This window comes from Hoplias malabaricus, chromosome 4 (genome assembly GCF_029633855.1).
Source record: "Hoplias malabaricus isolate fHopMal1 chromosome 4, fHopMal1.hap1, whole genome shotgun sequence".
In the NCBI taxonomy this organism is placed as follows: domain Eukaryota; kingdom Metazoa; phylum Chordata; class Actinopteri; order Characiformes; family Erythrinidae; genus Hoplias; species Hoplias malabaricus.
The window spans coordinates 8,909,754-8,935,566 of record NC_089803.1 but is presented as its reverse complement, the minus strand read 5'-3'; the positions used below and the strand labels follow the sequence as shown (position 1 = coordinate 8,935,566).

Sequence of the window (25,813 nt, the reverse complement as noted above, 5' to 3'; positions counted from 1 at the left end):
CAATCACAGCTCTCACTTTCACTACAGCCCTAATACTCCAGAGCCAATCACAGCTCTCACTTTCAGTACAGCCCTAATACTCCAGAGCCGATCACAGCTCTCACTTTCAGTACAGCCCTAATACTCCAGAGCCAATCACAGCTCTCACTTTCAGTACAACCCTAATACTCCAGAGCCAATCACAGCTCTCACTTTCACTACAGCCCTAATACTCCAGAGCCAATCACAGCTCTCACTTTCACTACAGCCCTAATACTCCAGAGCCAATCACAGCTCTCACTTTCACTACAGCCCTAATACTCCAGAGCCGATCACAGCTCTCACTTTCACTACAGCCCTAATACTCCAGAGCCAATCACAGCTCTCACTTTCAGTACAGCCCTAATACTCCAGAGCCAATCACAGCTCTCACTTTCACTACAGCCCTAATACTCCAGCATTGACACTTGTAAAATACCAGTACTCATAAATAATAAAAAACGAGTGTGTAATTTGTTCACACACACACACACATTCATGACCAAGAACAAACTGAGTGTAACTGGGTGAGAGACCCCTGGTGTAAAGGAAGCTATAAGGACCACCCGTATAACACAGTACTGACACATTTAGAGTAACAGTCTTCATCAGAGGGTAGGTCAGGATTCAGAGCCCTCATCAGTGTCACCTCCTGCTCCTTTAACGTCTCCATCACCTGGAAAACAGCAGAACAAACACACACTGATTTCCAGATCAATGAGGAACAGCAGGAATTGGGTAAAAACACAGAACTCTGGGTCTAAACGTTTCTGAAGTTGGTCATAAACTTGTCCAGGGCCTCACTGCTCCCTAAAGACTGTTCCCAATGTTACAGCATTGTCCTGATAGAAGAGTGTCTCAGAGATGGGAGTTTTCTTCCTGATTAAACCACCACTGGAACAAACAAACCCACAAACTGCACGTCTGAGTGTCACTGACCTTTTCTCAAATGTAGGACACACACTTTCCCTTCACCAGGGGGCAGCAGCTGGACTCCCTCAGGACCGTTTACAGTGGGGTTACTGTCTCCGTTACTGACTTCGTTCTCGTTTCCGTTCCTGACTCCATTACCCTTTACGTTGTTGATTTCTTTAATGACTCCTTTAATTACTCTGTAAATGACACTGTTCCTGAATCCAACGTCTGAAAAATAAAAGAATAAACAGAGTAAAGTGTCTGAGAGTAAAGTCACTGTGTGGTATTTTACATGTTATTTCTCTGTAATGTGATTGGCTGAGAGTTACTCTACGAGTGACAGTACTCGTCTCTCACAGTATAACACTCCCTCTGGTGTGTTACTGTGGTACGTGTTGGTAGAAGCTGAAAAGGTGTGGTTCAGATCTCCAGATCTACAAAACTAACTCACCTGTAGGAACTGGAGTAAATCCCTCAGGTTCATTTCTGATTGGATCTGATCCTCCATCACGTCTCCAGTCTGTTAAACACACACAAGATTAAAGTAAAACACAAGCTCACCCTCTGGGTTTCTCTGTTCACTCTGTTACCACCACAACTGATTTCATTTGAACAATTTCATCTCCAGGACTTTTATATTATGCTCTTTTATTTGCCACAGTTCTATAATGAAAGATTACAAATATCCCCCTCTCCTTTTGGAGAAGAGAATGTAATGTACCTTTAGGGAACACAATTAAACACCATTGCTGTACCTTGATGGAGAAAGATTTCTGTCTGTGTGTAGTGCCCCTGAATCTCTACACACCAGGGCCCAACTGCTGCTTGTTCCTTCTCTTCCTTCCCTGTGTCCTTGTAAGGTTTTAACAAAGACTACTTGAAAAACACAGGCTTAGTATCATTACTCCACTTCCTTTACATTGGTGTCAGAAGTGGAATACCCCCCATTACCAATCCAGAGGCACCTTTATACAGTGCTTGAGGAAGTGGAGAGAGAGACGCCCATGAACAGCGGGAGGTTGAAGACACGGAGCAGTAGCGGAAGTACAAGAGGAGTGTCTTGATACAGTGATAAAGACAAGGCACTGTGGAGATGACATTGCTATGAGAGAGCAGCGAGTTGGAAGAGAAAAAGGCACACCCACAGCAGCACATTGACTGAAAATCTTCAGAGCCGATATAGAGACACTACCCATAGATGCCCGCTGTCGCAGTGACCCGGATTGATGTGGCGTGGCTGGGAGATGCTCTGAGAGGGTTGTTGGAGATGCATGTAGAGCTTTACTCAGACAGGAAGCACTATGGGGGACACATCGAGAAATAGGCAAACTGTCAGGTGCTGGCAAGGTTTTGTTGGTTTGGCAGGTGTTCCCTGCATTCCTGCGAGCAGTGGAGGAAGACTTGGCTCTGGAATATTTCTCAGAGCTCACAGCACCCTTGCGTTTAAAGGCAGCCATGGCTGTGGCAGAAAGGACAGAGCGAGGGGATCAGAGCAACACCAGACACCACGGCAGACAGTGGAGCCCAAAAATAAAGAAGCTGCGTGCCAAGTGACTCCAACATGAGTCAGCAGAGAGCTGGTTTCTGGCGGTGTTGTTGGAAGGGGCACTTTGCCAGGCAATGCCACATACCAGAACTGATGAAGAACGACAACAGCTTCTCCGTGGATGCCACCTCCTCCATAATTACAGCTGCCATGGACTCTGTCACTGAGTGAACGGGGAATGGGTTAATGCTCTCATCACATAGACTCCTCTGTGTCACTGCTCCAGACAGGAACAGCCTCCAACACCTCTGATAACGAGACTCCCGAAGAATGGGTGCCACCACTGTGCAGCTCAGGACAGTCTCTGAACAGGTCTCTTTAGGGGATGCAGGTCTCATGGTTGTGATAAGACTCTTTAGTTGTGAGCAGGAGTGGTGACTCTCTCCTGTTAGTGATGTGTGTATTTTAGGAGCAGATTTTCTAGCGGCTGCTGAGTGTGTGTTAGATTTAAAAAAAAACATACGTTAATTCTCCCAGTGCATTAACCATTAGCAGTGGTGCTACAAGGGGTTCGCTAGCACAGATTCACCACTGCATCAGTCAACACAAAAACTGGAGGCAGTGGAGGGGGGTGCTGCTGTGCTAGCTGAATCACAGAACTTGGGTTGACGATACTGCTGTATCATCTACACATCAAACCCAAATCGCAGTGTTTTCCCTTTTACCTTGTGCCCTTCTAAGAGTTCAATAAAAGTTGCTTAAAACACATTTATTTCACTTTAAAAAATGTACAAAATATTTAATAACTACAAGAACAGCTGTATGTTTTAGTACATTTTCAGTGTTTGTTGTGTGTCTTTGAGCAGAGTCTGTGGATGTGGTCTGTACTCACCAGTCTTCCCTCTTTTACTGAGAAGAATAAAGGTGACTGCACCTAGTAAAACCAGTAAAATCACTCCTTCAATCACTCCTACAGTCACTCCTCCAATCACTCCTGGACTCAGATTATTCCTGCAGTTGGAGCATCTTCCGTCTGTAAACAGAGCAGTGGTGAAAATCAGTCCCATCCCAGCACTAAATGTTTCCTGCACTATGAGTCTGTCTACAGGAGCTGACGACTCTTACTGAGTCACTGACTGACTGACCCCTGATCAGTGTTTAAATGAGCTGGAGTGAGAACATCATGGATCTTACAATAACGTCCTAATAAAGGCTCCAATAACTCAGTGTAGAGAAAATGGATCTGAGCTCAGACTCTAGAACTTCAGTGGTGTTCTTCTTCCTCTCACTCTATAAACAGCCTGGTTTACCTGTTTTTATTGTTCCAGGTGAGGATACAGTCGCCAAGCACAAGAACAACACTGAGACCTGCACCAGAATTAAACTGGAAAACTGCTTCAAGAGTTCATCAAGTGAACATTAACTAGATCTGAACCCATCAGCACGAGTCCTAACAGCCAGGATCAGCTGATTTTACTGCACTATTAACAGCCTTGACTTCAGAAGAGACACTGAAAGGAGTCTAAAACCTTTTGTACACAGTGGAACTGGAACTGTATCAGACAGAACACATGTGTAATGTGGGGTTTTACCAATAATTATAGAAGTTAATATTGATTAAAGTGGAGAAACACAGTGAAGTTTTAATCTCGTCACCCGTTTCCTACAGGAATGAAGGTTATTGTTAGTGTGGTGTGGACACATCTGCCGTTGTGGCAGGGTTTACAGTTACAAACACAGATATATTTACCCCATGGTGTATTTAATGCTCCACTGAAGGAGACGTGAGAAACAGAACAGTCGTATCCTGCTGCATCTTCCTCCTGGACGTCCACACTCTTCCTCAGCTGGTAGGTTCCATCACCATTGTGTCTGACTCCTGAGGATGTTAGTAGATGATCAGGGAGTGAAGTGGTGAATATCCTCAGTCTCATCTTCAGGTCTTTGGGGTAGAAGCCCGTGGCCAGGCAGGTCAGGGTCAGTCTGCTGGACTCAGTCTGAGATTTATTCACAAACACATACACATCTGGAACAGCTGCAGAGAGGAAAAGTGCAGATACACACTAACACTCAGACAGAATTAATTTTTAAATCTCATTTTCAGAAAGAAATGTGTTCACTGTTTCAGTGTGTATTTATTTCCTAGTGATATTTTTGTAAAGAATTCTAAACGATAAAGGAAGTCACAGTAAGTGGTCTGTTTGGTGGGAAACTAAATCACAGACTTTGATTACGACAAGTTTCCAGATACTCACTGGGTGTGTGTTGAGGAGTGTACTGTAAATAAACCTTCATCCACCTCCAACAGTCCTGACAAATCAGTGCAGCATCTGAACCTTCTCCAGATTTCAACTTCTCCACCTTCTCCTGGGCCTCCTTCACTGAGACTGACCACTGTCTCGAGGTCCAGTTATAAGACATTAAATCTTCTCCATCGTAGCCGTATTCATGAATGCAGTTTAAAGTTGACACTGAGCCGTTAGGAAGCTTTTCCCCCTCACAGCCGTTTCTCCACTGAAGAACATGACGCTCTGAAACAGGAGAAGAACAGGGACAGAGCTCACCATGAATCACCATCAGACTCAACACTGTACACTCCTCTGATCACAGACACTCAGAACACTCCTTGTTCTTTTCAAATGAACTGCACTTATGTCTAATCAGACTCTGTTTTGGTGAGGTTCAGGAAACAATGTGAACATTTTGCTTCTTTCTCAATTACAGCTTCTTTCAAAAAGATTAACAAACTCTTCATTGAAATAAAAAATTAAGAGATACATTTTCTCACCTGACGCTTTGTGTCTGAAGGCCTCCAACTGTAACTGAAGAACCTTGTTCACCCACCCTCCATCATGATTCAGCTTCTCAGTTCCTGTTCTCCACTCACTCTTCTTTATCTCCTTTACCCAGCTCTGTTTAGGAGTCCTGATACCGTCCCGACTGCTGTAGGAGTCCGTCTGTGTGTCGTCCAGCAGAGTCTCTACACTGAACTGGTAGGTGTTGTGTGAGGACTCTGCAGACTGGACGGTGAAGAGGTAAATCAGAGTGTGTTTACCTGTGGGGAACAGAAAAATATAGTAGTTAATAAAGACAGTGTCCACTTCCCTCACACTGGGCAAAGTTGTTCAGAATCAAAGCAGAAGACAGTCACTTAAAATCTGCCTCATTTCCTCAGGACTGAACTTGATTTCAGATTATGCACAAATTCTCAGCATGTGGAGGATGCTCTCTTTTACAGAACTGACGGATTTATTCCTGCTACAGATGTATGCATTAATTTCTAATGTTGATGGAGTCTGTCTGTCTTTGAGCTGTGACTACATTGTGGTGGTGTGGTTTTAAAGGGGCACAGTGGGGAGGTAATTAACAGAATTAACCAAAAAAAAAAAAAATAAAAAGTAACACAACACAAAAAAAATAACCAAAAAATATAGATATAAATGAAATAAACAGTTAGACGAATTAATGAATGTCTACACAAACTTAATGTGTTAACACATCAAATGCCTACATGTTAACAGGTTTTATCACAAGGTCCTGCAATATTCCACTGACCACTCTGAAGTACCCAGCACTTACTTCGCACAAGTGGCCCCTCACAGAGGAGGGGGACAAGAAGGAGTGGGTTTTCGGTGGGTGGGTGGGTGGCCATTTGCTTTCATAGTCCATTTTACCAACTGTTTTTATGTGGACGTGTGTCTAGTGGGCCAAAAATTCATTCACCTTTAGAAGAGTTCCACAAACATTATTACAATCATCACCCTCTCCTCACTCTTTTGTGATATGGACCTGAATTCAGATTCTTATTTTCAGGGTTTTTAATGCTTCTAAATCTGCCTTAAATGTTGCAGTAGTAATGTCAGGTACTAGAATGTAACTGATTCATAATTTAAGGTGGAACTTGAAATTAATTAGCTACCTACTGAGACATCAGCTTATTACTAACCATGTTTTAAGCTGTAACATAACTGTTACATGTATTGATAGTTCATAGCTATATGTTTTGATTATAAAAATACAGATTACTCCCAAAATACAGATTACTGCACTAAGGCCAAGTTTATGTCCACAATCACAACCATTCATTCATTCATTGTCTGTAACCGCTTATCCAATTCAGGGTCGTGGTGGGTCCAGAGCCTACCTGGAATCATTGGGCGCAAGGCGGGAATACACCCTGGAGGGGGCACCAGTCCTTCACAGGACAACACCGACACACACACACATTCACTCACACCTACGGACACTTTGAGTCACCAATCCACCTACCAACGTGTGTTTTTGGACTGTGGGAGGAAACCCACCCGGACACGGGGAGAGCACACCAACTCCTCACAGACAGTCACCCGGAGCAGGAATCGAACCCACAACCTCCAGGTCCAAGGAGCTGTGTGACAATCACAACCACCCACCACTAAATACAATCATCACTGCTTATTTAAAAAGCTCTTTCACAGCCCCATCCTCAAGCTCTCTCACTAGCTTCACATCCCATGAGCATAGGCTAAATAAGCCATGCCTATGAAATAATAGACAAAGGACTAGGACTGTGATAAGCCAAGTCAAGTGGATTTGTCATTTCAACTGTATATACTTGGTTACGGAGCTGGTGTTGAGGGACCAGGTGAGGTCCTCCAGGTGAACACCAAGGACTTTGGTGCTCCTGATGATCTCCACAGTGGAACCATTAATATTTAGCAGAGAGTGATCACACTCTTTTCTTCTGGTCAAAAATCATCTCTTTAGATTTGTCCATGTTCAGAGACATGTTGACTGTACACCAGTCCGTTAACTGTGGCACCTCCTCTCACTGCACTGATTCAAAGTTCTTGCTCATGAGACCCACCACAGTCATATCATCTGCAAACTACATGATGTGAGTCAGCAGAGTGAAGAGCATGAACTGAGAGCTCAGACCTAGGGGACCCCAGTGATCCTCTTGGTGGTCCTGGAGATGTTCTTCCCAATCCAGACCAACTGAGCTCTTCCCTGCAGAGGGAGATGTTTAGACCCAGTAGGTTCAGTTTCCTGATCAGGTGCTGAGGTACGATGGTACTGAATGCTGAACTAAAGTCTATGAACAGCATTCGCACATACCTGTCCTTATTATCCAGGTGTGAGAGCCAGTTGAAGGGTGGTGGCTGTGGCATATTCTGTGGAGTGGACTGGAGCACGGTCAATGCCATGGTCTCTAGCGTGAACATCAATGATAAATTCACAACCCACCCTTGAGTAAGCCAATACATGTACATTGCACAGACGTTTGCTAACCATCGTAAAGACTCACTCAGCCTCATCAGACCACAGAAACTCCACTCCCTTTTTCGTCAGCTGATGCAGAAGTGCAGGCAAACCCCTTTAAAGGGGAAGTACTCTAAGTCTATGGGCTGTTCATGAAGGTCTCTTCACAAAATCTCTCTCACATAAAGTACGGGCTCTGTCACTTTAATGCTGTTGCTACCCACCCCCAAACCCATACATTTGTCTGATTCAGTAAAAGCTGCAGCCCTTGAGGTGGAATAGAAGAGAACAAAAGCAAAGGTAGCCATTTATTTTACAGCTTGTAGGTTTTGTCACCTTAAATGTGTAAACATTAAAGTTTTGTCAACTGCTTCACTTTTTATGGTGTTTAAGAAAAACTTCAAATATGCCGGTGTTAGTGTGATTGTGTAAATGTAAGGACTGGGGGTGGACTGACAGAGGTGGACTCAAATGCAATAACACAAACTTTATTAGAAAAACAAGAGATAACAAAACAGAGAGATATGGACAGAAAGACAATACACAGGGAGCTAAACTGAGACCTAGACTAAAGAGACAGATACAGACTAAACCTAAACAGAGGGAACTAGACAGGCAGAGATAGCTAGTAACAGATGATACAGACAGACTGGAGAGAGCAAAAACAAAGGTGGAATGTCCGACAGAGGAAGTCACACAAAGGAACTTAAATGCATAACACAGAAAAGGGACACCTGGAACAGATGATGAAGGGGCAGGATTACAAATGACACTGACAAGGAGGAGGAACTAAGGCGGGGCTTAGGGACTAGGGCAGAGACAACAACAACAACAAAGAGCCATATGCTATGTGAGCACATGGTGGAAACAACAGATACAGGACAGGGCCAAGTCGTGACAGTATACAGCAGCAGCATTTAAGGTGGAACTGAACTCAACTTAGCACTTGAAAATATCTGTTTATTTAAAGTGGTATGAAATAGTAAGCAACTTTTAGACTGTACTGGTATGTTTGGGAAAGTTTAAATGAGTACTGGACAGTATAAAAACATAAGTATATATCAGCTTCAAAGTTTGGTTCATGGTGAGCCACTGGGCACCTCTAAATATATTCCTGCAGCTACTGAAGGATAGTTTGCCTTCTGATTATACACTAACTCTCCCCAACTAGAGACGAGGGGGCCTTTGTTTATTTGCGGGGCTGTACGTATGTAATGAGTGTTTAGGGCAGTGTGGCTCTGCCTGCTCAAACACCTGCACGAATGCCTGGGAGGATCTATGTAAATATCTTATTAGAATGATGTAAATAGCTTATTATAATTAGCTACTAACACCTCAGGGCCCATTTGCAAAGGCAAATCAGCATCCAGCCGGACAGGGGGGCGGTGGTCCACTTGGAAAACGGTACAGGGATAGAATTAGTTTTGATCTATCTCCCCATAGCAAGACGTTCACCAGTGACTGAGCGACACAGAGGAACCAGGATTAATGAGCACGTCGACCCATTTGCCATCAAACTGATGGTGGAGTCATTCAGGCAGGACGAGGTGGCATCAACAGTGAAGGCCTTTCATTCCAGACACAGCATGCCCCACATCTGGCTGCCTCCTCACATTTCCCCCACTGGCTCAGGCATGCGGCATTTGCTGGCACGATGCTCCTGCTTCCACTGCCAGCAAATATCCTGCTCCTTACTGGCTCGTGGCGGTAGCCTGGGACAGGGCTTCCTTCTCTATGGTATCTGCCCCTGCCGGATTAATAGTGCTGTCTCCAGGACCAGAACTGTAACACATTCGTCTTCCTCTATTCTTCTCCCCAGCATTGGCGCTCTGGCAGAGGGCTCAGGTGGGATCTGTCTGAAACAGCGCAGCAGAGCCATCATCATTTCTGTGTAGTTGCTTCACAGACTGAACTGCACTTCATAACAGTCACTATATCCACTGAACCATGGAAAATGGGGGACAGGCCCCCACTGTCTTCTCTGTCTCCAAGACTTTGTCAACGTCCTTCGGCTCTTCAGTGAGGTCCCCCCTGATGAGAACAGGGGTGTATCCCACTTCCAATGTGATGTAACCGGAGGTGGGATAATGAGACAGAGCCATTAATGAGTTCACTACCTTTATTAAACTTACCTTAAAAAGGCCCTAAGTTGAAGGAAGTAACTGATCAAACAGCAACAAATGCAACGCTAAAAACCCAAATGAATCCCCAAAACAACCCAGACTAACAAAGAGGACAGCCGCAGAGCATGCTGGGAGCTCCCAAACTCTCTGTCACTGCACTATTCTCAGTGCAGTTAGGAGGAAAAGTTCAGTTTGCTGTCAGTAATTTCCATGTTTCATGTTATTGATTAAAGAGGAGAGGGTATTACCTGTGGACGCAGGGACGTGGAGACAGAACACCACCCACCAGCTCCAGGAGAGCACCACCCTCCTCCCTCTGTTTCTCTCAGGAGAACTTCTTACACATGTTTTCTCTTCTTCATAAGGAGCCATGCAGGAGCTGGGGGTCCTCTGTGACTGTCCACTCCTCTCTCTCTGAGATCTAAACCCCCTCTTCTCACTTTTCTCTCTGGACGCTGAGGAAAAAGGCAGCTGAGTGAGTCAGTGAGTAAGTGTGTGTGTGTGTGTGAGTGTGTGTGTTGATGGTTGTGTTCAAAGTGCTATAAGAGTTTCTTCATTGCTCCTCCTCTCTTTCCCAATCTCTCCCCTCCCACTGAGACACAGAGCAGAGTGTGTTAACTCCAGCAGAAAAGTTCAACAGTGTGCTGCTCTGCAGTCGGTTTGCACTGGAAACCAGTCTAATGTGTTTATGAAGCCCCAGTGTCTGTAAATGAGTGAAAGAACAAACCAGCTTGGTCCAGTATACTAGTCTCTCTCTCTCTCTCTCTCTCTCTGGAAATCTGGAGTATTTTTAGAGAATGTAGTGATCTCCAAACCTTTAAAAGCATAAACTGAAATTAGGATATAACTCTTTTCCTGCTCCGTATGTGTGTAATATTGACTTATTTTAGCTGGTTTCTTGTCACTTAAGGAGGGAAACACTCAGGAGAGGGCTAACTGCATTACCAAAAGTGCTGTAAAACTACACAACTTCAGTTACAAATGAGTTTCTGTGGTACTTCAAACAATGAATAAAACTTACAGCCAATTTACCCTTCAGCTGCGTACAAACAACACTCGGTTTTTCCTCAAACACAGTACCACCTTAAAATAAGCTTCTGAGCGTTAAAGCCAAAGAAAGCTTCGGTTACCCACAAATTTAGACGGTCCCCTTAAACACGGTCATTTATCGCTGTTCCCCCTCTGAGCTGAGGGGGGTTTCTGTCATATTTCAACCCCCTGCAGGTCCCCCTCCTCCCCGCTACAGAACACAGCTCGAACACAGCGCTCCGCTCCGCTCCCCCTCTTTCTCCCTCTCTCTCTCTCTCTGACCGTTACCTCAGATCCACGGAAAGTCTCGAACTGAACCGAACAGAGCCGAGTTCTATTTAATTCTCCTGTTTCTGTCAAGCACCGCCCAATAATGCAGGACTCAGCGCTGATTGGCTGTGACTTCTGTTCTGTGAGATGATTGGCTACAACGCTCGAACATAAACCCAATCAGAGAGCAGGAGGCGGGGTTTTTATAAAAAGCGAGTTTAAATAGGAGTTCCGCTGGTTGGAAACCGATCCTCTTGTACTTTTCCTACCGGCATTTTGATCATACTTTAATTCTGGAGCCGTGAGGCACTTGAATTATGCACATAACTCTGCAGCAGTTCACAGCGTTTATTTTAAGCCTAAATATGCTCACATTCCCGTAGGTAACATTATATATATCTGTAAGCTTAAAACAATGAATGATATACTGATGATACCCTGTGAAAAGCTGTGTGTTTGAGCTCCAAATACAGATGAGGATTATTCACAAATGATAGAGGGGCGACTTATTGATTAATAACGGATCATAATGATCACCTGTGAGTCAGAGTTAATGTTAGAGAGCTCTCTCTGAGGGTAATAAATCACACTGTGAGGTAAAAGTAGAATTAAAGACTCGATGTAAATGAATGTAAATATATATTTCAAATGTCTAAGTGAGGAAAATGCTGCAGTAAAATACAGAATACATCTTTAGACGTCTGAGCGGGACTGGATCAATAAGAAGAAAGAGAGAAATGCATTAAAGCACCCATCACTCCGTCCACAAGTCTCTACAAATGTGTTTCCTTCAGATACAGTCTAATACAGTCTCCTTATTGACAGAACATTAAACTTTAAATACAGGAGTTTATTTTCTTATCTAGAAGTCTTACTACCATAGGTATGCACTCACACACCACCGCAGCCTCCACTCATTCACACACACATCTTCATGAAGTCGTCAGAGGAATGGGCTGCAGGACCCAGGGTGCCTCACTGCACAGCGCCCCTGTCTCCCGTGCCCATGACAAAGATCCACTGTTGTAAATATTTAGGTTGTTATTTATATATCGATAAATCTACTACAATTGTGTGCTGTACAACTGAATAAAATGCACTCTGTGTGCTCTAATGAAAAACTAAGCACAATATTTATTTATTTATTTATTTATTCATTCATTGAAGGTGGAAATTGCCCCTGATGGTGTGGGTTGATGTGTTTTGTAGAGTTTTGTATCGTGGTGTTATTACAGTCACTAAGATTTCCTCAGAAAACGATTGGATGTTAACCGTGAATAAAACCCCAGTATTCATTAACTCAAGTCTGTAATGAATTATTCACTTGGAAATGTGGTCCATTTTGTTTGAAGCTTCAGGTCGTTTTGACCAGTGTGAGGCACATTGTGGCGTTGGAGTCCAAGCACAACATGCAGAAAAACTCCTTAAAAAAGCCAAGTGGGGAGAGACTTCATTGCAACAAGAGCAAGAAGAAGTGAAATGGATAACCAATGGCATTTGGGCCGGCTAAGCCAGCTACTTCAAGGAAAAAGCTGCAGTCCTGTTGGTTGTAAATAAGAGAAATACATATTTGAACACTAAAACAAATCATTCTGTTCATTCATTCATCTTCTGTAACCACTTCATCCTGTTCAGGGTCTTGAGTTAATATCAGAATGTTACAAATCCATCCATCCATCCATTATCTGTAAGCGCTTATCCAGTTCAGGGTCACGGTGAGTCCAGAGCCTACCTGGAATCATTGGGCGCAAGGCGGGAATACACCCTGGAGGGGGCGCCAGTCCTTCACAGGGCAACACACACACACTCACACATTCATTCACACACAATTATGGACACTTTTGAGTTGCTAATCAGGAAACCGGAGCACCCAGAGGAAACCCACGCAGACACAGGGAGAACACACCACACTCCTCACAGACAATCACCCGGAGGAAACCCACGCAGACACAGGGAGAACACACCACACTCCTCACAGACAGTCACCCGGAGGAAACCCACGCAGACACAGGGAGAACACACCACACTCCTCACAGACAGTCACCCGGAGGAAACCCACGCAGACACAGGGAGAACACACCACACTCCTCACAGACAGTCACCCGGAGGAAACCCACGCAGACACAGGGAGAACACACCACACTCCTCACAGACAGTCACCCGGAGGAAACCCACGCAGACACAGGGAGAACACACCACACTCCTCACAGACAATCACCCGGAGGAAACCCACGCAGACACAGGGAGAACACACCACACTCCTCACAGACAGTCACCCGGAGGAAACCCACGCAGACACAGGGAGAACACACCACACTCCTCACAGACAGTCACCCGGAGGAAACCCACGCGGACACAGGGAGAACACACCACACTCCTCACAGACAGTCATCCGGAACAAACCCACGCCGACACAGGGAGAACACACCACACTCCTCACAGACAGTCATCCGGAACAAACCCACGCCGACACAGGGAGAACACACCACACTCCTCACAGACAGTCCCCCGGAGCGGGACTCAAACCCACAACCTCCAGGTCCCTGGAGTTGTGTGACTGCGACACCTACCCGCTGCGCCGTGCTGCCCTACAAATCCATTAAGATGTTAATATAAAGTGCACCACATTTGATTAGGTACTTAATGCATCACATCACATGCATGTTTAATGTATTTTTCTTTGATTAAGATAACTAGCTCATTTTTGTATTGGGTAAAAGCTGAACAATAATGCAGAAACTCTGTGTTTTTGACAGGACGGTCACAAAGAGCCAATGGTGAGTACAGAATAAACATTGTGTCTTTGTGCAGAGACAGTGGGAAATATTTTCTGAAATGTGAAAATATGAAAACTCAAACGATCTAATAAATGATTAATGTGTAATTAAATATTACAGGTGCAGTGCTCATGCGTATTAAAATATTTAACATTTATAATGTCACTGTTGATGGGTTGATTTTCGTGAATGGAAGTCCCCTGTAGTGCCTGCAGCACAGATCAGAATTGACTTCTGAGGAAGTTCTGATGAAGTTCTCATGGCCCTTTTCAGATCTTTTAACATGCTCAGGTTATTTTAAAGCTTCATTGCTAAACCTAAGGCTATGAACACCTGAAGTGCCTCGATCTGACTTTCTGCCTTAATGTGACATTTTCAAATCCAGTTTATTTAAATGAATGTGAATGTTCTGATCTGATTTCATGCATCTTTTTATTGTCTCCAGGACTGCGCTCAGTGCAGCCGCCATCATCAGTCGGCACTGGCAGTGACACGAGGGCTGTGTCCAATACAGCTTTGTGCTACACAGACACTCCCACACACCACAAATCACCCTGACATATTTTACCACTGACAAATCACACACACACACACACACACACACACACACTATACTCTACCCACACAGACACACACACACACACACACACACTATACTCTACCCACACAGACACTCACATACACCACAAATCACCCTGACATATTTTACCCCTGACTACAGACACACACACACACACACTGTACCCAATCCACACACTCACACAGCACACAACCCACAGAGACATTATACACACAACCCACACAGACATTCGCACACACCACAGTAGCCCTCACAATATACACACAACCCACACAGACACACACATACACCACAGTAGCCCTCACATTATACACACAACACACAGACACACACACCACAGTAGCCCTCACATTATACACACAACCCACACAGACACACACACACACACACACACACCACAGTAGCCCTTACATTATACACACAACCCACACAGACACACACACACACCACAGTAGCCCTTACATTATACACACAACACACAGACACACACACCACAGTAGCCCTCACATTATACACACAACCCACACAGACACACACACACACCACAGTAGCCCTTACATTATACACACAACACACAGACACACACACACATACTTGTTTCTGTGCGTTGTGGGGGTCACCTGGAGGAATACTCACATTGTGGGGTCCACCCTTTCCCAAGGTGCTACAGACTTGAAAAAAATCATGCTTTGTCAAAATGCACTTGTGAATCTTAATATCACTTCAAATTACAAATATCTCACCAAAATTGATTCTGACCAGACGTCCTCGTGACTTGTGGGGACATTTCAGGTTTGGAGTATATTTGGGGACCAAATATTACACAAATCACCTGTTCTCATTCTTTGTGGGGACCAATTTCATTTTGAGACAGAACAATGTGTAATCTATAATTAATGCAGAAAAACAACTAATCCAGGTCGATGCATTTGTTTAAAGATTAATTTATTAACCTTTAACGTTATTTGAACTAATTTGTTCTTTTATTAAACTCTGAAAAAGATAGGCACAGATGTGTACATACTGTAGAAGCAATGAAGTTAGCCAAAAACTGAGAGAATAAAACACAATATAAATAAATAATACCTTGAATAACTGATGAGCTTAGCTAGGCTAAAGAAAATTAAAAATCAATATGAACACACACAATATAAACTCAGAATAATTTACATGAGACAGTCCATCTATGATATTAACCAAGAACTCCATTACGAACACTGTACTTACACTAGCTGTCCATTATATTAGTTACTCTTACCATGTAGGAGCACTGCCATGTCTGATCCACTCATACCAGAGCAACACATTAATTGTGCTTGTGCAATGCATGGGACCTACACTACTGGACTGTTTGGTCCCTAGGGGTACTCTAGGGGTACTGCCCATTGAAGAACAGGGTGAAATCTGGTAAACAAAGCATGCAGCACAAGAAATGGACACTATTCTGTAAATGCTGAACTACAAAATGCTCCTACATTGTAAATGGAGCGGATGAAATGAACAGTGAGTATAGACACAAGGTGTTCGTAAAAAAAGTGCCTGGTCCAAGAGAGCTTTGATCAAGTCTGAAAACAGAAACTTTAAAACAATATAAATCACATCACAACATTGCAGAGACAGGTTTAAGAGCCCACTGTTCAGATGTATACAGTGAACAAACAGCTTTCCAGGAACTTTCCATCAACATGAGCTTCTCCACTCCATGGAATTCACTGGACCTAGGTGACAAAAAAAAAAACATATATATATATATATATCTCAAAGGAAATTTTCCTATGCCTAAATTTTAATAAAAATTTCTCTTTTACCAACATCTTTGGTGGGGGGGGATGTTTACCAACATCCCCCCGTACAGGTCAGTTGAGGCTATTCTCATCTCTGGTACCACGCTGGTGGAACGAGCTTCCAAGCACTATCAGAGCAACAGAAACCCTCTCTTCATTCAAGAAATCATTGAAAACCCAGCTCTTCCGAGAGTATCTTTTGCACTGAATGTCTTTCTTTAATGCACTTATTACTTCCTGGCATATTGCACTTAATGTAAGGTATTTTGTATAATTTGTGCTGTAGTTCGAATGTTAGATCCTCTTTTGTAAGTCGCTTTGGATAAAAGCGTCTGCCAAAATGCATAAATGTAAATGTAAATCTTTTTTGGCACAAATTGCATGATTTAATAAGGCTGTTTTTCTTACAACATGCAAAAGAGAAAACAGACCTACATTGGCACTCAAAATGGTATGAAGCCCCAAATTAGGATTATTAGTTTTTTTTTTTTGCAAAAAGTGATTAAAATAACAATTATATAGATAAAATTGTTTTCTCCCAATCCAACAAAAAATGCCCAAAATAACTACTGCCTCAGAATTATTAAACACCTTTTAAAACCCTTTGTGACAGGTGTAATTAATACTTAGTAGAGTACCTTTTTACCATTTCTTTATACTTGAGTGAATCCATCTCATTCATAAAACAAGTACGTTCATAAATATCATTCAATTACATGTTTCTTGATGGATTCCTGATATATGATATATATGATCACACTGCACGATTGTAGCCCCGATTTTCTTGTCAAAGACTGTTTTAGGGGATCACGGGAACAACCCTTAGGTCATAGGCAATCTCGATGACGGCCAATTGATGGACCAATAGGAAAGCTTTAGCTGGACCAATCAGATCGCAAGGTTTGTTTAACCAATCGGATTTGTTGCTGTCAACCATAGCGCTTTTCCACCAAAAGAACTCCGGTTCTTGAACCAGTTCTGTTCCTGATTCTAGGAACATTGGTTCTTTCCAGTGAACCACCGCATTTCTACACATTTTGAGGGGAACCAGGAATACGTCATGAACGGAGACACTATGGCTGAGTTCAGAGGCATCCTGCTGACCTTGTGAACAGCGGAGAAATGTAACCAAGAGTCCAGAGCTTCAAATACAGCGTTATCGCCCAGTGGAGCTTGACAGGGTCATTCACAACGTTTCATATAAATAAATAATAGGAAAAAACAGGAACATGCCCCATTTTTATGCGTTTCTGGTGAAGTTAGGCGCAATTGCATGTGCGTTGATCAAAGCCGCGGCTCTTGTTTACGCTTCTCTGCTGTCCGTAGAAACGCGGCGGTTCACGGACCTGAGTTCATTTTGTGGAAAAGCGCTATGGTTGACAGCAACAAATCAATGTTCCAATTGGTTAAACAAACCTCACAATCTGCTTGGTCCAGCTAAAGATTTCCTATTGGTCCATCAATTGGCCGTCAAAACAGGGTCTTAAATCCGCATCTGCAAAAAGAGATTCGCACACGCAACAGAGAAGGAGAATGTGTGGATTTTTCCATCTCATTCAAAAATTCCCCCAGTCACATTTGGAACTTTAAAAAGGTTTGCTCTTGCACATTTTAAACCGTTTGAGAAGTTACTGATTCACACATTCACAACATTTCATTTACAAATGCAAATCTTTTTTGCACATTTGTGAATTTAATTTATTATTGTAGTTGTTGTTTTAAATTTGTGCATTCCAATACATTTGTGGATTTTAGTTTTACGTGTATGTAGTTGCTCAAGCACAGTTAAAATTTCGTGTATGTAGTTGCTCAAAAGCAGTTAAGAAAGTCCATTACATTTGTGAGTATTGTTTTAAAATGCACCAGAGCAAACCTTTATGTTCCAAATGTGACAAAAAATGCACACATTCACCTTCTCTGCTGCTTGTGTAAATCTCTTTTCACAGTTGTGAATTTTTGACCCTGATTGGCCAACTGATGTACCAATAGGAAAGCTTTAGCTGTACCAATCATATAGTGAGGTTTATTTAACCGATCAGAACATTGATTTGTTGCTGTCAATCACAGCGCTATTTCACTAAAAGAACTCTGGCTCCTAAACCGGTTCCATTCCTGATTCTTGGAACCTTGATTCTTTCCAATGAACTGCTGCGTTTCTACACGTTTAAAGGGGAAACAGGTATACGTCATTAGCGGGGGAGTCGCTGTGCCTGAATACAGCGCCAGCACCAAAGACTGTTAGAGTCATTGTTTATTCTTTGTTTACCATGAAGTCAGACCCGAGTGAGATATAATACTGTGTAAATGTTGCCGAGTTCAGAGCCGTCCTGCTGAGCTTGTGAACAGCAGAGAAACGTAACCGAGAGCTGCGGCTCTGACCAACACAAATGGAATCGCACACAAACAGCACCAGAAACAAAAAAACAGGGCGTGTTCCTGTTTTATTTCTTTTTATTTATTTATTTGAAACGTTGTAAATTACCCTGTCAAGCTCCGCAATGCAATAACGCTGCATTTGAAACTCAGCTGGGAACAAACTTTTCTAGGTCGCGAACCAGTTTGTGTAGATGGAAACATACCAAACGGTTCCAAATTCACCTTGCGAACTGGAACCGTTCTGGTTCCTTTTTGGTGGAAATGCACTATCAGAGATACAATAGAGTAGGGGTCCCCAATTACTTTTACTCAAGGGCCACATCCAACAAACATCGTAAAGGCAGGGTGTCATTCTCATATTTTTTCATACAGTACTTTACAAGATTTATTATTTCGGTTAATATATTAAGTCTATGTAAATCGGTAGGCCTTACTAACTACAGTTATTTTATTTTACAAACACTTCAATGAGAGAAGTGATAGTGGCAGGTGGAAACGAGATACCTGAATTTTTGTATTTAAATTGTATCAGCAGCAAATTGCAAGAATGCAAACCCCAGCCTTGTATGTGTAACGAGACCAATGGCCTGATGTGGCAGCAAGTCCAGTTTATATTATTACATTTATTCAAACTAGGAACTATGACTAAACGTTAACTACATCAGTGGCATAGCCACAAATTGATCTTTGGGTGGGCCTGTGTAAAAGTGTGTGGGCACAATTATTTTTTCTATAATAATAAGCAGTGTGATTTATGAAATTGTAGGCTGCCAACTTTCTGACACATTTATAGCTTTACTATTTTAAATACTTCACTAATTACAATTTATATAAATAAATCATGGACAGTTAATACAAGTGAGGACCAATGAGAAGCATGTTCTGTGGAGTACCTGCCCCTCCCTCTGGCTAAGGGAGACCAGCAGAGCTTCTGTCTGTTTCAAACTATAAGTTTTTACAGTCTAACCTCAAAACAATATAATAAATGGTGTCCTGTGTTGGTTCAATACCAAACACGGCTTTCAGTGTCCAAATATCGAACAAAGTTTGGGAACTGTGCAGAACGTGGGTGGCAGGCACATGCAAGACCAGTAGAGATAGGTGTTATGGGATTTGTAGCCAAGTTTGCTGCATCCATGCATGTGAACTTCGATATCAGGTGCCGAAAACTATGGGCAGCTGTGGAGGAGTTATCAGAACCAGCTGAAAATCTAGTCAGCAGTTGTGGAAAAGAAAAAAAATACTTGGGGAAAATGCATATTACTTAGAGAAATACACTGTAACGTAAACTGTAGTTCAGAAAATGTTGACTGTATACTGACCTGTGAGTGTACTGCTATAGTAGGAGTGTCTCCCTAGAAGTGGTCCCTACGATGCTAGACCTGACAGTGTGTGTCACCAATACAAACTGAAAGAGCTGTGTCAGAAAAGAAAATAATAACAAATTCAAACTAGACCCTCAGTGACACCAGTCATGAGGTAACATACACTGTAGTTCAGAAAAGCTGTCTGTATATTGACCTGTGAGTGTACTGCTGTAGTAGGAGTGTCTTCCTAGAAGTGGTCCCTACGACGCTAGACCTGACAGTGTGTGTCACCAATAAAAACTTAAAGAGCTGTATCAGAAAAGAAAATAATAACAAATTCAAACTAGACCCTCAGTGACACCAGTCATGAGGTAACATACACTGTAGTTCAGAAAAGCTGTCTGTATATTGACCTGTGAGTGTACTGCTGTAGTAGGAGTGTCTTCCTAGAAGTGGTCCCTACGACGCTAGACCTGACAGTGTGTGTCACCAATAAAACCTTAAAGAGCTGTATCAGAAAAGAAAATAATAACAAATTCAAACTAGACCCTCAGTGACACCAGTCATGAGGTAACATACACTGTAGTTCAGAAAAGCTGTCTGTATATTGACCTGTGAGTGTACTGCTGTAGTAGGAGTGTCTTCCTAGAAGTGGTCCCTACGACGCTAGACCTGACAGTGTGTGTCACCAATACAACCTTAAAGTGCTGTGTCAGAAAAGAAAATAATAACAAATTCAAACTAGACCCTCAGTGACAACAGTCATAAGGTAATGTACACTGTAGTTCAGATAAACTGTCTGTATATTGACCTGTGAGTGTACTGCTTTAGTAGGAGTGTCTCCCTAGAAGGGGACCCCTCTATGCTAGACCTGACAGTGTGTGTAACTAATATAATCTTAAAGAGCTTTATCAGAAAAGAAAAAAAATAACAAATTCAAACTAGACCCTCAGTGACATCAGTCATGGGGTAATGTACACTGTAGTTCAGATAAACTGTCTGTATATTGACCTGTGAGTGTACTGCTTTAGTAGGAGTGTCTCCCTAGAAGGGGACCCCACTATGCTAGACCTGACAGTGTGTGTCATTAATATAAGCTTAAAGAGCTGTGTCAGAAAAGAAAATAATAACAAATTCAAACTAGACCCTCAGTGACATCAGTCATGGGGTAATGTACACTGTAATTCAGATAAAGCTGTCTGTATATTGACATGTGAGTGTACTGCTTTAGTAGGAGTGTCTCCCTAGAAGGGGACCCCACTATGCTAGACCTGACAGTGTGTGTCATTAATATAAGCTTAAAGAGCTGTGTCAGAAAAGAAAATAATAACAAATTCAAACTAGACCCTCAGTGACATCAGTCATGAGGTAATGTACACTGTAATTCAGATAAAGCTGTCTGTATATTGACATGTGAGTGTACTGCTTTAGTAGGAGTGTCTCCCTAGAAGGGGACCCCACTATGCTAGACCTGACAGTGTGTGTCATTAATATAAGCTTAAAGAGCTGTGTCAGAAAAGAAAATAATAACAAATTCAAACTAGACCCTCAGTGACATCAGTCATGGGGTAATGTACACTGTAGTTCAGATAAACTGTCTGTATATTGACCTGTGAGTGTACTGCTTTAGTAGGTGTTTCTACCTAAACGGGGACCCCTCTATGCTAGACCTGACAGTGTGTGTCACTAATATAAGCTTAAAGCGCTGTGTCAGAAAAGAAAATAATAACAAATTCAAACTAGACCCTCAGTGACATCAATTATGAGGTAATGTACACTGTAGTTCAGAAACGCTGTCTGTATATTGACCTGTGAGTGTACTGCTATAGTAGGAGTGTCTCCCTAGAATGGGACCCCTCTATGCTAGACCTGACAGTGTGTGTCACTAATATAAGCTTAAAGCGCTGTGTCAGAAAAGAAAATAATAACAAATTCAAACTAGACCCTCAGTGACATCAGTCATGAGGTAATGTACAGTGTAGTTCAGAAACGCTGTCTGTATATTGACCTGTGAGTGTACTGCCTTAGTAGGTGTTTCCTCCCAAAACGGGGACCCCACTATGCAAGACCTGACAGTGTGTGTGTGCACATTTGACCAAAACCGTTTCAATAGTTCCGTCCTGAGAGGGTCCCCACAACGTAAGGCCTGAGAGTGTGTGTAACCAGTACCATCCCTAAGGCCTCACCCAAAAGCAATGAACTATCACAATTTTGTACCAGAGAAATTAACTTCAACTGACCACAGTGACCTGCCTCACTAAAACCTATTTCAGTGACTATGTGGACATGAAACCTTTTTAAATACCTCCAAGTCAGAGGATGGCGCTCCAGCGCTGAGCACAGGACTGGAAGCTGAGTGGGTTTGTTCTACCATGTCCATCGTGTCAGCGGTGTCCTCTCATGCCTTCTACAGAGATTTCTAACAACAGTAAAACATTTTGGTGAACACCACACACAAATACATTAGTATTTAAAGTGCAATACATTTTACAACATGTTTAATCTCTCATCAGTTAAACAATTGCTGAGTCAAATTGACTTGACATGGATACACCATGGTATTAAAAAACGTAAGACACATTTGTCCTGACACAAGTAACAATTTCAGATTATACCACCAATACAACCGCCAATACAACCTGAAAGAGCTGAATCAGAAAAGTAAATAACCAATTTAAACTAGACCCTCAGTGACATCAGTCATAAGGTAACGTACACTGTAGTTCAGAAACGCTGCCTGTATATTGACCTGTGAGTGTACTGCTATAGTAGGAGTGTCTCCCTAGAAGGGGACCCCTCTATGCTAGACCTGACAGTGTGTGTCACTAATATAACCTGAAAGAGCTGTGTCAGAAAAGAAAATAATAACAAATTCAAACTAGACCCTCAGTGACATCAGTCATGAGGTAACGTACACTGTAGTTCGGAAAAGCTGTCTGTATATTGAGATATGAGTGTACTGCTATAGTAGGAGTTTCTCCCTAGAAAGGGACCCCTCTATGCCAGACCTGACAGTGTGTGTCATTAATATAATCTTAAAGAGCTGTGTCAGAAAAGAAAATAATAACAAATTCAAACTAGACCCTCAGTGACATCAGTCATGAGGTAATGTACACTGTAGTTCAGATAAACTGTCTGTATATTGACCTGTGAGTGTACTGCTTTAGTAGGTGTGTCTCCCTAAACGGGGACCCCACTAGGCTAGACCTGACAGTGTGTGTCACTAATATAAGCTTAAAGTGCTGTGTCAGAAAAGAAAATAATAACAAATTCAAACTAAACCCTCAGTGACATCAGTCATGAGGTAACGTACACTGTAGTTCGGAAAAGCTGTCTGTATATTGAGATATGAGTGTACTGCTATAGTAGGAGTTTCTCCCTAGAAAGGGACCCCTCTATGCCAGACCTGACAGTGTGTGTCATTAATATAATCTTAAAGAGCTGTGTCAGAAAAGAAAATAATAACAAATTCAAACTAGACCCTCAGTGACATCAGTCATGAGGTAATATACACTGTAGTTCAGATAAACTGTCTGTATATTGACCTGTGCGTGTACTGCTTTAGTAGGTGTTTCTCCCTAAACGGGGACCCCACTATGCAAGACCTGACAGTGTGTGTAACTAATATAAGCTTAAAGCGCTGTGTCAGAAAAGAAAATAATAACAAATTCAAACTAAACCCTCAGTGACATCAGTCATGGGGTAATGTACACTGTAGTTCAGATAAACTGTCTGTATATTGACCTGTGAGTGTACTGCTTTAGTAGGTGTTTCTCCCTAAATGGGGACCCCACTATGCAAGACCTGACAGTGTGTGTAACTAATTTAAGCTTAAAGCGCTGTGTCAGAAAAGAAAATAATAACAAATTCAAACTAAACTCAAAGTGACATCAGTCATGAGCTAATGTACAGTGTAGTTCAGAAACGCTGTCTGTATATTGACCTGTGAGTGTACTGCTATAGTAGGAGTGTCTCCCTAGAAGGGGACCCCTCTATGCTAGACCTGACAGTGTGTGTCACTAATATAAGCTTAAAGAGGTGTGTCAGAAAAGAAAATAATAACAAATTCAAACTAGACCCTCAGTGACATCAGTCATGGGGTAATGTACACTGTAGTTCAGATAAACTGTCTGTATATTGACCTGTGAGTGTACTGCCTTAGTAGGTGTGTCTCCCTAAACGGGGACCCCACTATGCTAGACCTGACAGTGTGTGTCACTAATATAAGCTTAAAGAGCTGTGTCAGAAAAGAAAATAATAACAAATTCAAACTAGACCCTCAGTGACATCAGTCATGAGGTAATATACACTGTAGTTCAGATAAACTGTCTGTATATTGACCTGTGCGTGTACTGCTTTAGTAGGTGTTTCTCCCTAAACGGGGACCCCACTATGCAAGACCTGACAGTGTGTGTGTGCACATTTGACCAAAACCTTTTCAATAGTTCCGTCCTGAGAGGGTCCCCACAACGTAAGGCCTGAGAGTGTGTGTAACCAGTACCGTCCCTAAGGCCTCACCCAAAAGCAATGAACTATCACAATTTTGTACCAGAGAAATTAACTTCAACTGACCACAGTGACCTGCCTCACTAAAACCTATTTCAGTGACTATATGTATATGAAAACTTTTTAAATACCTCCAAGTCAGAGGACGGAGCTCCAGCGCTGAGCACAGGACCAGAAGCTCAGGGGGTTTGTTCTACCATGTCCATCATGTCAGCGGTGTCCTCTCATGCCTTCTACAGAGATTTCAAACAACAGTAAAACAGCCTACAGTTAATGAAATATCACAATTTAATATTAAACATTTGGTAACCACAAATGAGACTGTGTAATTTAATGAATACACAATCTTTTATTTTAATCTACATATTCTGCATAACCTAGCTTCAGTTCAAAAATTGAAAAGTTTTAAAAACACATTAGCATTTAGCAGAAAATAAAAATAAAAAGCTGAATTTTACCAGTACTCCTTATATTACAAATAACTACTCTACAACTGCTTAAAGGCTGCTAATTTAAAACATTAAGTGAACTATACAGGCAAAAAAAAAAAAAAAAAACATAATGCACAATTTAATCTTGAAGAAAAGATTATACTAGATTTACCTTTATATGAGTTTAGAGATACCTTCCAATACATTGGTGTTGATAGTGGCACTGATGACATTCTGTGCTGCTTCAACAAGTGCTTTCACTCTCCTCCGTCTCAATTGTACTGTCCTCCTGGAACTCACAATATGCGTAAATGTAGGCAGACAAATCATAACCTAGCCACTGAAATACATTGCATTGTAATGCTGGTCCCAAGCGTGTATACATAGGGAGGGTTGTGTCAGAAAGATTATCTTTTTTATAAACTATGTCAAATTAACAATGCAGATCACTAACAAGAGTTCCATATCGGATCAGAGAAGGCCTGGGTTAACAACGTCCACCATTGGGATTGTTTCCTGCCAGTGTACCAGTGGAAATTGGGATACTGTTGGTCACAGGAGGAGAAGGAGAGGGGGAACAAGAGTTGAGAGACAAAATAAAGAAGAGGGTGAGGAAGGTGGAGGTGAGAGTGAAAACACTGAACGTTAGCAATATGACTGGTAAAAGGAGAGAGGTAGATGATATGGTGGTAGAATTTGCCCCAAAAAATGCAAATGGCAGTAGTAAATACTTATTTTCAGAAGAAGGAAGAGCATAGGGTGACATTTAAGAGTGGAGGAAGGTCTACACATGTGGACTATATTTTATGCAGGCGAAGCAACCTGAAGTAATTTAGTGACTGTAAGGTGGTGGCAGGGGTGAAGTATAGCAAGGCAGCATCAGACGGTGGTGGTAGGTAGGATGTATTTGGAGGTGAAGAAAAGGAAGTGGGTGAGGGCTAAATCACAGATCAGATGGTGGACGTTAAAG

At 42.3% G+C, this 25,813-nt stretch overlaps 1 protein-coding gene and 1 long non-coding RNA gene across 3 annotated transcripts; both read right to left on the bottom strand.

Moving 5' to 3' along the window:
• Positions 1-483: 483 nt before the first annotated feature.
• Positions 484-10,941, bottom strand: LOC136694114 (H-2 class I histocompatibility antigen, alpha chain-like). Its single transcript, XM_066667499.1, has 10 exons — positions 10,805-10,941; positions 10,511-10,598; positions 10,032-10,238; positions 5,208-5,474; positions 4,657-4,950; positions 4,170-4,454; positions 3,312-3,452; positions 1,385-1,453; positions 958-1,161; positions 484-694 (listed from the first exon to the last, which is right to left on the bottom strand). Exons 3-10 carry the CDS (start codon positions 10,153-10,155, stop codon positions 639-641), a joined length of 1,440 nt encoding a protein of 479 aa, XP_066523596.1. The 5' UTR covers positions 10,156-10,238; positions 10,511-10,598; positions 10,805-10,941; the 3' UTR covers positions 484-638.
• Positions 10,942-15,109: 4,168 nt separating this feature from the next.
• Positions 15,110-25,610, bottom strand: LOC136695529 (uncharacterized). 2 transcript variants are annotated; one of them, XR_010802300.1, is made up of 4 exons: positions 25,016-25,610; positions 24,544-24,645; positions 22,212-22,325; positions 15,110-16,157 (listed from the first exon to the last, which is right to left on the bottom strand). It is a non-coding gene; the product is annotated as an uncharacterized lncRNA (long non-coding RNA). The 2 variants fall into 2 exon arrangements; XR_010802299.1 differs by lacking the exon at positions 15,110-16,157 and adding an exon at positions 19,928-20,016.
• Positions 25,611-25,813: the final 203 nt, after the last annotated feature.